Source organism: Sceloporus occidentalis, unplaced genomic scaffold (genome assembly GCF_023333645.1).
Source record: "Sceloporus occidentalis isolate IW3139 unplaced genomic scaffold, rSceOcc1.0.p SCAF_1, whole genome shotgun sequence".
Classification (NCBI taxonomy): domain Eukaryota; kingdom Metazoa; phylum Chordata; class Lepidosauria; order Squamata; family Phrynosomatidae; genus Sceloporus; species Sceloporus occidentalis.
This window is the reverse complement of record NW_028316981.1, coordinates 80,538,238-80,552,825: the sequence shown is the minus strand read 5'-3', so window position 1 is coordinate 80,552,825 and position 14,588 is coordinate 80,538,238. Positions and strand designations below refer to the sequence as shown.

The window sequence follows — 14,588 nt, the reverse complement described above, 5'->3', positions numbered from 1 at the left end:
ACATATGTACATGCACTCAGCTACAAAAATAAAATAATCAATCATGGATTATTTCTATTTAGAAAGAGTGGCAGAGGCACTCAGTGTTCAGGATTTCAGCAGGAATTTCTGTGGCTAATTCAAAGTTATTTCATACACATTCAACACTATTTTAGCCAAAGGAAAAGTGGGATGTTAGCTTTTCTGCTACCACAGCCAAGCCAGACATCAAGGGTTGAAACCAAAACATCCATCCTCATTCCAATGCCAATCTCCAGTCCCATTCTAGGCTGTCATACAATACCAGGATCCATAAAAGAAACATCCCATTGGGGAGGCAAATGGTGGGCAAAATAGGTTACCAGATCTGAGGACATCCTCAAACTAAACTAGACAAATAAATACCTCTTTACTAGACTCTGAAGATGGTTAAAAGGTAATCTGCCTTATCTTTCTTCATGCCACTGTCCTAAAAAAAATGCCCTTTTTGAAGACAGAAATTCTGTGCATGCTGACACACACACACACACACACACACCACTTCATATAATAGATTTTTTGACAAAAGAAGTGGCAAGCCTATATGAGATGGGGGACTAGAGTAGAATATTCAAAGATATAGCCATGTTAGCCTAGATCAGTAAGCAAAGTGATCTTTGAGATTAACTGAAAGAAAGGAATTGGTAGAGTAAGTTTTCACAGACAAAAGGGTCAAAATACACTGCAGAAATAATCCAGTTTGATACCACTTTAACTGCCCTGGCTCAATGCTACAGATTTATGGGAACTGTAGTTTTGTGAGACCTTTAGTCTTTTCTGTCAGAGAGCTCTAGCACCACAATAAACTACAATTCCCAGGGTTCTCTACCACTGAGTTAGGGCAGTTAAAGCAATCTCAAACTGAATTATTTCTACAGTGTGTTTTAGATCCCCATCTATTTCATCAGATGTATAGGGTCAGTTATAACATTGAAAAGTATAGTCCATGAATTCTGCATCCACAGATTCAACCATCCATGGCTTGAAAATAATTCCCCTCAAAAGATCCAAAAGGCAAACCTTGGTTTGGCCATTTTATGGCACCATTTTACTATGCCATTGGATATGACGAGATGTGAACATCTACAGATTTTGGTATCCATGGGAGGGTGGTTCCTTGAACCAAACCCCAGTAGATACAAAGGGACCACTGTATGCAGAAAGTGAAGCAATAGAAAGGAAAAAAAGTGAGCAGACAAAAGTTATTTGTGTTCTACTTTTTCCATTTTTGCAAAGGACCTTGCTTGCCTATTTTCCTTAGCCAAAGTAGACACAATGCCAACTGCCCAAGAATTATTTTAAAGAACTTATTCCCCCTGTAGGTCCTTTATAATAACACCAGCTGATCTGCAGAACTCAATGAGGAAGATTTTCACAACATAAAGATAAACTTTCTGCTAACATCTACACATCAGAGTAGTGGCAATAGTACAGCTGTTTCTAAAGCTGACCAATCTAGTTACTAGTTTGAGACGTAAAGCCTCACTTTTCTCATTCTTATGTGCAAGCATTAGAATATGAAAAAGTTTTCTCCTTACTTGTGACACAGCAAAATAGCTTCTGTCAGTCTCCAGAGGGTTTTCTCATTTTCTAAAATGATATTTCCACAAATTGGGTAGCTGACCTACAATAACCGCTGCCATGTTGCATGAGGTTTAAAAAATGAGAAACCTTGGAAGGCTTGTTTTGCATCTTTTCACTCAATCAAGCAGCCCTTATGTGCTTGCTACATGCATGTTATTTAGTTTCATGTGCAAATTGCCAAAACTGCAGCACACATAGTTTTTGTTGACGTGTTCTTCAGGTGAAAGTGAGAAATTGCATGGGGGATAACCAAGTGTCAATGGAAACAGTAATTTGGTAAGATTTATTCACATTCTCTGTATTGCCTTGTGTCTTTAACCTCAGAAATGCAATCTTCTAGAATTGTTTGTGGAACAGGGAGGAATCTGTCAAAGGAATGTTATGCTCCATATCCTTGGCATCACCAAAATCCCATTCATAAATTGGAAACACCTTAGATCTCTGGCAATGTCTCTCCTTCAAGCAGTTTTTCCATTTCATAGGAAAGGTGAATGTGCAGGTGAATTTCCCAAAGATGATTTGCATTAGATTCATCTAAGATCCAACCAGTGTGATGTAGTGGTTTGAGTGTTGGACTGTGATTCTGGAGACCAGGGTTTAATTCCCACTCAGCCATGAAACCCACTGGGTGACCTTGGGCAAGTCACATCCTCTTAGCCTCGGGGGAAGGCAATGACAAACCTCCTCTGAACAAATCTTGCCAAGAAAATCCCATGAGCCTTAGGGTCACCATAAGCTGAAAATGACTTCAAGGCACACAACACACACCATCAAAGACTCAGACTCTAGATGTGTGTGTTTTGTGTGTGTACATGCCTTCATGTTGTTTTCTGTTAACTTACAGAGACTGCATGAATTCCATAGGGTTTTCTTAATCAAGGAATATTCACAGGAGGTTTTGCCAGTTCCTTTCCTCTGAAATATAGAATCATAGAATCATAGAGTTGGAAGAGACCACAAGGGCCATCCAGTCCAACCCCCTGCCATGCAGGAAATCCAGATCAAAGCATCCCCAACAGATGGCCATCCAGCCTCCGCTTGAAGACCTCCAAGGAGGGAGACTCCACTACACTCCAAGGAAGTGTGTTCCACTGTCAAACAGCCCTTACTGTCAGGAAATTCCTCCTAATGTTGAGGTGGAATCTCTTTTCCTGCAGCTTGCATCCATTGCTCCTGGTCCTAGTCTCTGGAGCAGCAGAAAACAAGCTTGCTCTCTCCTCAATATGACATCCCTTCAAATATTTAAACAGGGCTATCATATCACCTCTTAACTTTCTTTTCTCCAGGCTAAACATACCCAGCTCCCTAAGGCGTTCCTCATAGGGCATGGTTTCCAGACCTTTCACCATTTTAGTTGCCCTCCTTTGGACACGCTCCAGTTTCTCAATGTCCTTTTTGAATTGTGGCGCCCAGAACTGGACACAATATTCCAGGTGGGGCCTGACCCGAGCAGAATAGAGTGCCACTATTACTTCCCTTGATCTAGACACTATACTTCTATTGATGCAGCCTAAAATCACATTGGCCTTGTTAGCTGCCGCATTGCACTGTTGACTCATGTTCAACTTCTGGTCTACTTGGACTCCTAGATCCCTTTCACATGTTGTCTCCTTAAGCCAGGTGTCCCCCATCCTATATCTGTGCATTTCATTTTTTCGCACTAAGTGCAGTACCTTACATTTCTCCCTGTTGAAGTTCATTCTGTTAGCTGTGGCCCAGCTTTCTAGTCTATTTAGGTCATTTTGAATTTTGATCCTGTTCTCTGGAGTATTAGCTATTCCTCCTAATTTGGTGTCATCTGCAAATTTGATAAGTATTCCCCCAATTTTTTCCTCCAAGTCATTGATAAAGATGTTGAACAGTACTGGGCCCAGGACAGAGCCCTGTGGAACACCACTGGTTACTTCTCTCCAGGATGAAAAGGTGCCATTGTTGAGCACCCTTTGGGTTCGGCCGGTCAACCAGTTACAAATCCACTTAACAGTTGCCTTGTCTAGCCCACATTTTACAAGCTTGTTTGCAAGAATGTCATGGGGAACTTTATCAAAGGCCTTACTGAAATCAAGATATACTATATCCACAACATTCCCTTCATCTACCAAGCTGGCAATTTTATATTCATTAGGATTATCGTGTAATTGTGTAAGCCATTTAGACCACAGTGCTGGGAGCCAAGATCAAGAAAACCACTGTAAAGCACACTTACCAGTGCCATCAGGCAAAGCACAAACATAAGAGGGTAACATGAGTAAAGAGTTGCCTTCTTTAACCTTCTGCTTTAGACCTCTCTCCATGGCAGCCAACATGGTGTCCTTCACATACAGGAGTTGTTCCTTGGATAGGTAAAAAGGCTCTACATGTTTCTTGATCTGGTCAGAAATAGGAGAAACTTTAGAAGGAGCACGGTGAGGTACTAGTCGGTGAACAGGGGACATATCCCTGGCCTCTTGACCTGCACCTGAACCTGTCTTAGAAAAGGCTATAAATGAACTAGTAATATTTGTCTTCGGCTTGGGAACAACTTGCATCTCCCTGGAGCCTCGTGGGGTCGAATGTGACATGGCAAAAGACACAAAAGAGGAACTGGTGGCATCATACTCATTCTTGGGACCTGAGAAAGAATCTCTTGAAGCATGGGCTACAGTATCCATATCAAAGGGATCTATGGCACTGGGTCTGGTTGTGTTATAGGCGAATAAGGTATTGGAGCCAAGGTGTGGATCTGTTGAGGTATCTAATACAAAGGAAAGTTCCTGAGGGTCCTCAAATGCTGGGTCTGAGTCTGTTGTGGTATTCAGAACAAAGGAAACTCTAGAAGTGGCCTTGGAAGATGGAGAGAAACCTGACATGGCATCTGACAGACTTGACATGAGGAAGGAGTCTTTTGGAGTTCGGCGCTCTGGGCCTGACATGGTGTTAGTTCCCAAAAGCCCTTGTTTCTGTAGTCACCAAGGAATGGAAAGAGTGGGAAAGAGACAGCTCTGTGGGTGTGAGCCTTGGAAGCCAGTTGAGATTCAGGATGGGTCAGGGAGTGAGAGAGAAAGTGGGTGGGACAGTTTTGAAGTTGCATGGGCAAGGCATGAAGTGCTTCAAGGTTCAATGTTGTAAAGCCACCGGGGCAGGAGGTGAGGGAGCAAGGCCCCAAAGTAATAGGGAGAGAAGAAAGCAGAAAGGCAAAAGAAACAGAGGAGGAACAGAGAAGAAAGAAGAGAAAGTGGGTGTGAACAGTGGGGAGAGGTTAGAGAAGGCTTTAGACAGAAGGCAGTTGGAAGGACAGAACAGTGAGAACAGAATGGAAGCAGAGCAGGGGAGGGGGAGGGGGAGGATAGAACCCAGAGTCACAGTGTGACATAGTTCTAGAGAAAACCACTCCATTGTCTAGATGTCCCGGCACACCTTGGGAAGACATTTTTCAATGTCCTCCAATGGCAGAGGCAAGATAGCTGCTTCTAGAATTCAGGGGAGAAAGCCAGGATTTTAACCTTAGCTGTGTTGGGCCATCAGTGTGTCAACCCTCACTCAGAAAGTAGCATTTGGGAGTTTGTGCTTGTTCTGACTCAGGTCTTATTTTGTATGGGAGGAAAGATTTTATTTATTAAAGTCTGTCTGTCTGTCTGTCTGTCAACACTCACATAGTTTTTAAAGGAGAAGGAACCTTCCAGATGTTTTGGACTTCCAGAAGCCCCAGCCAGCATGGGCTATGAAGTTGCAGCCCAAAACCGTAGTCTCCCCAGGTTATACAGTATCAGTCAGAAAGCACCAGGCAAAACTACACAGGGGGGGAGGGGGGAGAGAGAGAGAGAGAGAGAGAGACCCTTATGGGAGCTGTGGTTCAGAACCATCTGTGGAATCATAGTTGCCCACCCTCGTCTAGATCCTGGGCAGTAGCAAATCTTATGGCTATCTGAGAAAGGGTGGGGCAGGGCAGAACGCCTGCTAAGCAAGTTCATGGTTTTATCACTTGAACATGCAGCCAGGACACATAGGTCTCAACTAGCTAGAGAGAAGTACACTTACCCTTGTCTCATAGTGCTGGCCTTGCAGAAGAGAGTCTTGCTGGGAGGCATTCTGCTGCGAGTTCATCAGAGCTGGGCCTCTGACACTGGAGATGACTATAACAAAACAAGAATTTAATAAAGAATTTAGAAAAGATTTTGTATGCAAATATCCCAAGTCCCTAGTATCTCCAGACAGGGCTGGGAACAATCCTTTCTGAAACACCAGAAAATCATTATCAGTGTAGACCAGGGGAGATATTCTTTAGTTTTCCAGATATTATGGATTACAGTTCCCATAAATTTTTACCACTTGCTATGGGCTTCTGGATGATTGTCTACACTGGGGGGATGAGACCACAGCAAAGCCAGTTTTGGCAGCCCTCATAACATAAGGCTACTTCTGGGGAGGTACTATGGTTTTTGGCTGTTAAAACAACTTTGCTTTGAACTAAGCAAAGTCAGGGAAAAGCCTGATGTTTCCCAGAAACACTGGAGTGACCTTGGGTTTTTGACATGTGGACAGCTGGATTGAGCTCAGTTTCTCCCAGTTGTTGTCCACATGCCAAGACTTGTGCCTTTTCCTTGTCCTATGCTAAGCAGTTCAGGGTAAACCTGTTTTTTGGAGCTACCACCACCACCATTTCCATGTGGGCAGGAGCTTCATGTAAAGTCTGCCCAGCGTACCAGCACTTCTCCTGATGTCAGAACAGGGCACCCATGTGATCAACAAGGAGAGAACAAACCAGCCTGCTTCCTTGCCCCATTCTGATATCCCAAGTGATGGCATGCCAGGCAGTCTCTTGCAGGAAGCTGCTTGGCCAGTGAAGCTGTAATGGTGGCAACTGGAATACTGAGAAGGACCAGCCAACAAGTCCAATGTGGGGTCAGCTCAACTGGCCCATGTGCACAGAGACGTGGCATCACATTATGGTCAGATGCTATCATGGTCAGTCCCGGGGCCAGTTCAGGTCTGAGGTGGAGAAAAACTGCTGGACCTGATCCCCTTCCCCACCACCATTCCCTTCTCCTTTTGTGTCATGTCTTTTTAGATTGTAAGACTGAGGGCAGGGAACCGTCTAACTAAAAGATTGTATGTACAGCGCTGTGTAAATTTACAGTGCTTTATAAATAAAGGTTAATAATAATAATAATAATAATACTCCAGACTGGCCCTGGAGTAAACAGCAAGTGTAGACGCACTCCAGGATTTGAAGCCCCAGAACATCTGGAGGGCCAATGATTCCCTATCCCCAGCACAGACAGAACTAAATTAGACGGACTAATGGTTGATATAAAGCATCTGTCTATATTTTTCCTGGTCATACCCCCTAAAGATGCAGGTGGCCATTTTGGACAGTTTGACAGGTGCCACTGAGTAACTGAGCCTTATCTCAGAACTCTGAGACTCACCTAGACCCTATTGTTTTTTTTGCAACAGACCAACGTAGCTATGTGCCAGCCCCTAGGAGGTAAGAGTCAAACGCTTGACAGGAGCAATAGAAAATACCATATTTGTGGATCTGAGCTGGGAATGACTGACCAAGAAAAGGGTCTTGTGATTGTGGTAGGCAACTCAATCAAAACATCAACTATGGAGGATAAACAAATTCTTTATTAAGGATAATTGGGGCAAGGACTGAAAGTAAACCTGCCAATATTTTAATGCTGCTATAGAAATAAATGGTGTGATCACATTTGAAATACTTTTTAATTAAATAATTTTAGTCAGAATAGAAGTTGCAGAAATGGAAACAATATAGATAATGGAAACAGTCATAACCAGGCTGTAGCAAAGGTTCAGTGTTTGAGTGTTTAATTTAGAAAAAAAAAAGCAAATGAGGGGAACATGATGAAGAGGTATTAAATGATATATTTGTGGAGAAAGTGAACAGGGAGTTTTTTTCATAAAACTAGAACTCGAGGGCATCCAATTAAGCTAAATGGTTGGATATTTAGGATAGATAAAATAAAGCACTTCTTCACACGGCACATAATTAAACTATGAAATTCAGTATGTAGTGAGTTTATGAGCGTCAGCATAGTATAGTGGTTTGAATGTTGACTAAAGACTCTAGAGTACCAGGCTTGGAATCCCCACTTGTCCACAGAAATCCACTGGGTGACCTTGGGCAAATCATATTTTCTCATCCTAAGAGGAAGAACAAATCCCCTCTGCAGGAAATGTGCCATGTAAACAGGATAGGGTTGCCCTAAATTATCTAAGCTGAAGGCATATAATAACAAGATGCAGTGATGGCTACAAACATGAAAGGGATGCATGAGACAAATTTGTGGAGGATATGATTTGCCAGTGTCTTCTAGTCATGATGACAACAGGTTAGCTGAAGAGTCAGAGTGACTATGCCTCTGAAATATTGTGGGAACTGTGGGAGTGGGTTGTTGCCCTCAAGTGGACTCTTGTGGTCTTCTGCTTGGCCACTATGGAGAATATGATGCTGAACACAATAAGCCTTTACTCTGAATCAGTAGAGGTGCTCTTATTTTTGTTTTGTGCTTTCAGAGTAATAGAATTTTCTAAGCTAAATTTACAAGTAAGCCACAAGGCATCTGTGGATCTCTTTGGTACTGATAAACCTGAGGTGGGCAACTTCTAGGAGTTGAAGGTCCAAACTGGCACACCCTAAACCACAGGGATGTGCATCCCAACACTCTGCTGCTGCTGCTTCTGCCACCACCAAATCTGCAAATGTGGCACAGGCAACAAGAAACCCTATGTGTTTCCTCTTAAAACAAGATACATGTGTATATAACTAAAACCATGCTTCTGCTGAGGTTTGTTGTGTTTTTTTTGAGTGTATGATTCCACCTATAAGTATGCATAAAAACAGATACCTCATTTTAAGCGAAAAGTACAATTTTTAATGGTAACTGTAGCAGCAAGTGTGTTGTAGTAGTTTGAGCATTGGACTATGACTCTGGAGATCAGAATTTGATTCCCCACTGGGCCACGGAAATCCAATGGGTGACCTTGAGATTGGCTTTAGGACCAGAATTGGCTTCAAGTCAGAAATGATTTGAAGGCACAAAAGAAGAACAACAACAAGCGCAAGCTATAACAGCAGTGGCAAACACACCTGGGAACAATTTGAAATATCGTCAAGGGGGGCACATGTATATCCCTCCTGTGATATATATGGCATATATATTCTATAAATATACAGTGCTTGATTCTAGCTCTGAACATTTTCATGGAGGGCCATTGGTGTCAGCCTTTATCTGATCCTTGTAACTTGCACCCAGCAGGAGAGCAAAGCTTCACACCTCAATGAAACACAAGGTAGCTGCAATTATCCCCTGCTCTACCAACATGCGGCAATTAGCAGCAAATGCAAAACACAGCTAGATAGAATCACACTGTTATGCGCACCCTAGGACATAGATAGTGCATAGCTAGGCAGAATTATCCAGTCACACTATTGCATGGTGATCTGGCTCATTAAAGCCTGTTATTAGGCATTTTCTATCATAACTGGCCAATTATTAGAAAAGATGAAATAAAAGAAAGTTGCAGTGATGAGTTTCTATATGTACCACCTATTATTTCACTCCTCCCTAAAGTTCTTGAAAAGACTTGTGGCACAAGGTGTTGTTGTTGTTGTTGTTAACTGCCATCAAGTCACCTTTAACCCTAGGTGTTAACGTCCTAGTCGCTCATTATCACCAGCCTTGCACAGTTTTTTGTGGGTTTTTCAGGCTATGTGGCCATACCCTGGAAGGTCTTGCAGCATTAGGACAGTGGCTTCCTTGATGGAGTCTACTGATCTAGAATGCAGTCTTCCTTTTTTCCTAAGGCCTCCCACTTTCCCAAGCATTATTGTCTTTTCTAGTGAGTCATGTCTTCTTATGGTATGGCCAAAGTACAACAGTTTAGTCATCCTAGTTTCCAGTGAGAGTTCAGGCTTGAACTGTTCTAGAATCCATTTGTTTGTCTTCTTGATCATCCACGGTATTCTCAGCACTCTTCTCCAGCACCGTATCTCAAATGAATTGTTTTTCTTTCTTTCAGCTTTCTTCACTGTCTGGCTCTAACATCCATACAAAGTGATGGAGAATACAATGGCTTGAACTATCCTCACTTTAGTGTTCAGAGTTATATCTCTGCACTTTAGGATCTTGTCTAGTTCTTTCAAAACTGCCCTTCCTAATCCTTCTGGTTTCTTGACTGCAATCTCCGTCTTGGTCAATATTTGATTCGAGTATTGAAACTCTTTGACTGTTTCAGTTTTCTCATTCTTTAGGATGAATTCTCGTAGATCTTCTGGAGTCATTATTTTTGTTTTCTTAATGTTCAGCATTAAGACTACTTTGGCACTTTTCTCCTTAACCTTCTTCAGTAACTGTTCTAGGTACCTGTTGATTTCTGCTAGTAGTATTGTGTGATTTGCATATCTTAGGTTGCTAATGTTCCTTCCCCCAGTCTTTACTCCTTCCGCCTCTAATCCTGCTGTGTGTATGACATTTTTTGCTTACAGGTTGAATAGATAGAGTGATAGCATGCAACTTGCCTGACCCATTGCCAATTGGGAACCATCCTGATTCTCCATAATCTGTTTGACAGCAGCCTCTTGTCCTGAGTACAGGTTACACATCAGGATGACCAGATAACAGAAGAAACAGACACCACTCCATCATGCTAGCCCCAGAGACAGATGAAGGGCCCTCCCTCCATTCCAACTGCCATTGCCCTGACCTTGTAGAGAGAAAAGAGCTGGCAGTATCTGATGGACCTGATTCCCTTTCCCACTGCCATTCTCTCCTCCTTTTGTGTCATGTCTTTTTAGACTTTAAGCCTGAACACAAGTAAGTTTGTAACAATTAGTAAGCTGCTCTGAGAAAATTTTGGAAGAGTGAGGTATAAAAACAACAAATAAACAAATAAATAAATGTTGTGCCACTTCCATTCCTCTAAGAGGAAGTCATAGGTTTTAGTGATCTATATTGTCAAAGGCTTTGCTGTACTCAATAAAATACATGAAGATCTTCTTCTTGAATTTCCTGGTGTACCCCATTACTTATTGTATGTTTGCAATCTGATCCCTAGTACCTCTTCCTTTCCTGAATCCAGTTTGCACCTCTCAGATTTCTTGATCCATATATAGTAAGAATCTTTGCTGCAGAATTTTGAGCATAACTTTGTTTGCCTGAAAAATTAGTGCAATGGTTCTGTAGTTGCTACAATGCTTTGTGTGTCTTTTTTTGTGTGTGTGTATGAGGATGCATATTGATTTCTTCCAATCTGTGGGCCACTGCTTTGTTTTCTATGTTTATTGGCAGATTTTAGTTAGAACTGTACTTGAATCTTTCTCTGTGGATTGCAGTAGTCCTATTGAAATGTTATTTGTTCCTGGTGATTTTTGCTTCCCAACTACTGGATTTTACTTCACTTTTCAAAATTTGGGCTTCATCTACGTAAGTTTCTTCTTCCCATGTGTCATTTGATTTTTGTATAGCTCCTCTGTGTATTGTCATAATCTTTAAAAAAAAATATTTAAATTACTGACTTCTATCCCTATTTCTCCTGGTTCCTGGTGAACTAGGCTGAATAGTGCAAACCAGTTTCTCACACTTCTTTAAAGAACCCCCTTCTTCCAAGGCTAATCCATCTTTGCATTTGATATGTATAAGTTTAAAAAACGGAGTGATAAAATGTAGCCTTGCCTGATCCCCTTGCTGGCTGGAAACCATTCTGTTTCTACATATTCTGTCCTAATAATAGCCTCTTGCACTGAATACAGGTTACATATTAGGATAATCAAATGCTGTAGCACACCCAGTTCTATAAGAGCAATTCATAGCTTTTCAAGTTCTAGTCAAAGGCTGTACTATAATCTATAAAGCACAGGCTGATTTTCTTCTGAAATTCTTATGTGTAGTTTATTATCTCCAACATGTGTTTGCAATATGATCCCTAGTGCCTCTTCCTCTTCTGAACCAAGCTTGGACTCCTGGCATTTTTCACTCCATAAATGATAAAAGGTTTTGTTGTAAAATTTTGACCTTTATTTTGCTTGCTTGGAAGGTTAATGCAATTGTCCAGGGGTATCTTCTTTCTTGAGAACCGGTATAGATATTGAGCATTTCTAATCTGTGGGCCATTCTTTTCTTTTCCAAATTTGTCGATAGATTTTAATAAAAAATCGAGTGGATTCTTTCTCTATTGCTTGAAATAGTTCTATTGGTATGTCATCTGTTCCTGGTGATTTATTTCTCCCAAATGCTCTAAGTGGAGCTTCTATTGCACTTGCTAAAATTGTGGGTTTATTTCTTCCTTGAATGACTCTGTCATTCTTTCACCTCTTTTATATAGTTCTTTGATGCATTGTTTCCATTAGCTTTTCATTTCTTCTTGACCATGCAGTGTCTTCCCCGCTGGTCACAAAGCATCCTTACTCTTGGTTTAAATTTCTCTTGATTGCTTGGATCTTGTGAAAGAGATCTCTTCTTAAAATCTTTTTTGTTATCACCTTTTATTTCTCTAGATTGATTGCTATAATAGTTCTGTTTGTCCCGGTGCAAAAGTCACCAAATAGATGCATTCAGGGTTATAATCTATTTCTGTCACCTTTTACTTTTCCTTCTTGTTTGTCCTAAACTGCTTGAAGAGTTTCATCTGTCTTCCAGTGAGGCTTTCTTTCTTTTTTGGCTGGAGATAGTGTCTTTTGGCATTCCTCCCTGATAATGTCATTGGCTTCACTCCAGATTTCTTCTGGTTCCTGGTCAATTAATCTTAACAGTGTAAATCTGTTTTTTACATTATCTTTAAATCCTACAGGGATGTTCTTCAGGTTGGGGGTTTTTTTTTTTTTTGGCACAATTATTAATTTGGTGTTTTTCTTTACCTTTACTCTTATTTTTCATATTAACAGTTCATGGTCTGTGCCACAATCTGCTCTTGGTCTTGTTTTTGCAGAGAGAATGGAGCTGCTTCCAGTAATTCATGTAGGGTATTGTGTTCAGGGCCCTGGTGGCATAGTGGTTAAGTGCAGGTACTGCAGCCAAAATGTTCTGATTTCAATCCTGCAGGGTTCCGGGTTGACTCAGCCTTCTATCCTTTTGTAGGTTGATAAAATGAGCACCCAGCTTGTTGGGGACAATTGGCTTAAACATTGTAAACTTTTTAGAAAGTGATTAGTACTGTAAAGCAGTATAAAAATGTAATTGCTAGTGCTATTGCTATTGCCATTTCTGAACACCTCATTTTAAGAAGGATATAGACAAGTTGCAACAGCTTCAGAGATAGGCAAGAAGGATCATATGAGGTATGGAGAACAAAACGTGTGAGGAAAGGTTGAAGGAGCTAGGCTTGCTCAACTTGGTGAAGAGAAGGCTAACTTTATTGTACTCTGTAAATACCTCAAGGGCTGTCACAGAGATGTGGGGGCAGGCCTGTTCTCTGCTATCCCAGAGGGTATGACCAAGCCCAATGGTTTAAAGTTACAGAAGAGTAGATTCTGAGTAAACGTTAGAAGGAACTACTTGACAGTAAAGCAGTTCAGCAATGGATCCCATGGAACCTAGAGAAAAGGTGAAATCTCATTTTTTTGGACATTCAGTTGGAGATCCTGCTTGAACAGGAAGTTGGACTTCATGGCCATGAGGCCCATTCCAGCAATATGATTTTATGAGACAACCGAGGCTATATGAGCTACTCATCACATGAGAAACTGGTAACTCCTGGTCACATACCTGCCCTTGCTGTAAACAGGTAGTTGCATTTCTTCTACCTTTTATCTCAATGGGCATCTATCCAAGTAAGGCTTACAACTGGCATGTAAGGAGAAAGACATATCTTTTTTTAGACCTGAATAATTGACAGCCAGTATGGTGTAGCTGATTGAGCATCGGAATGTGACTCTGGAGACCAGGGTTCATATCCCCACTTGGTCATGGAACCCCACTGGTGACCTTGGATAAGTCACACTCTCCCAATGTCAGAGGATGGCAACGGCAAACCCCCTATGAAGACAGTTGCCAAAAAAAAAAAAAAAAAAATGATAGGTTTACCATAGGGTCACCATAATTTAGAAATGACTTGAAGGTACATACCACCACCAAAAAGTTTTTTTAAACAAAATACCCAACACATGCAGTAAACTAATTGTTCAGATTTAGAGAAAGTATTTATTAAATGAATATCCATGAGGGACAAGAAGAGAAAAGAAAGGGAGATATGGAAGAAAACAAAAGAATAGCTGCTATAATATGCTAACTCTCATCTCTCTACATACCAGTAATTATTTCACATCGATTCCATGTGATTAACTTCCATGGCTGCATCCTCCAGAATCCTGGGATTTATAGTTTCATGAGATAGTTAGAATTCTCCACTAGAGAGTGCTAGTGCCTCACCAAACTACAAATCTCAGTACTCCATAGGAGGTAGTCAAGGTGACTAAGGTGGTATCAAAGTACTACAGTTGTGCAGAGTGAATAAAAGCAGACTCACACATCAAGGTTGTGCCTATAGGCTCCTCAAGAAATTGAAAGAAATGTTTGAAGATGACAAGGTGACATCAGAGTAAAGGGATATCCACAATTATAATTCCACAATTATTAGGTTGCATCAATTGACACAAAATTACTTATGGTGATGACAATAAAAAAAGATTGTGATTTCCAAAGGGATTTCTACATATTAGAGGAATAGGCAGTAACATGACAAATGACATTCAGTGTAATTAAGTATAAAATGATACATATTAAAACAAAACAAAAAAAAATCTAACTACACATACACACTGATGGAATCTGAGATGACTGCAATTGACCAAAAAAAGATATCTTGGGATTGCCATGGATAATTCAATTAAAATTTCAACCTAGTGTATATGAGCTGTAAACAAAGGCAAATTCCATGCTGCACATAGAGAAGGAATTTAAAATAAAGCTGACAATATCATACTGCCCTTATACAAACCCATGGAGGACACATATCTAGAATACTATGTATAATTTTGAAACCAGATA

At 41.0% G+C, this 14,588-nt stretch overlaps 1 protein-coding gene across 6 annotated transcripts in view; it reads right to left on the bottom strand.

Annotated features, from left to right (window-relative positions):
- LOC149321707 (hexokinase-2-like) overlaps nt 1-14,588 on the bottom strand; it is a 55,897-nt gene that overhangs the window by 22,718 nt on the left and 18,591 nt on the right. For 3 of the 6 annotated variants that reach the window (XM_089527278.1, XM_089527270.1, XM_089527285.1), the window contains exons 2-3: nt 5,620-5,714; nt 3,809-3,971 (exon numbers count right to left, since the gene is read on the bottom strand). In XM_089527278.1, coding sequence (XP_089383404.1) covers nt 3,809-3,971; nt 5,620-5,685 — 229 coding nt within the window. In that variant the 5' untranslated portion in view covers nt 5,686-5,714. Of the gene's footprint in view, nt 1-3,808; nt 4,823-5,619; nt 5,715-14,588 lie in introns of those variants that run through there. The other 3 variants (XM_089527252.1, XM_089527258.1, XM_089527263.1) reach the window with 1 other exon arrangement.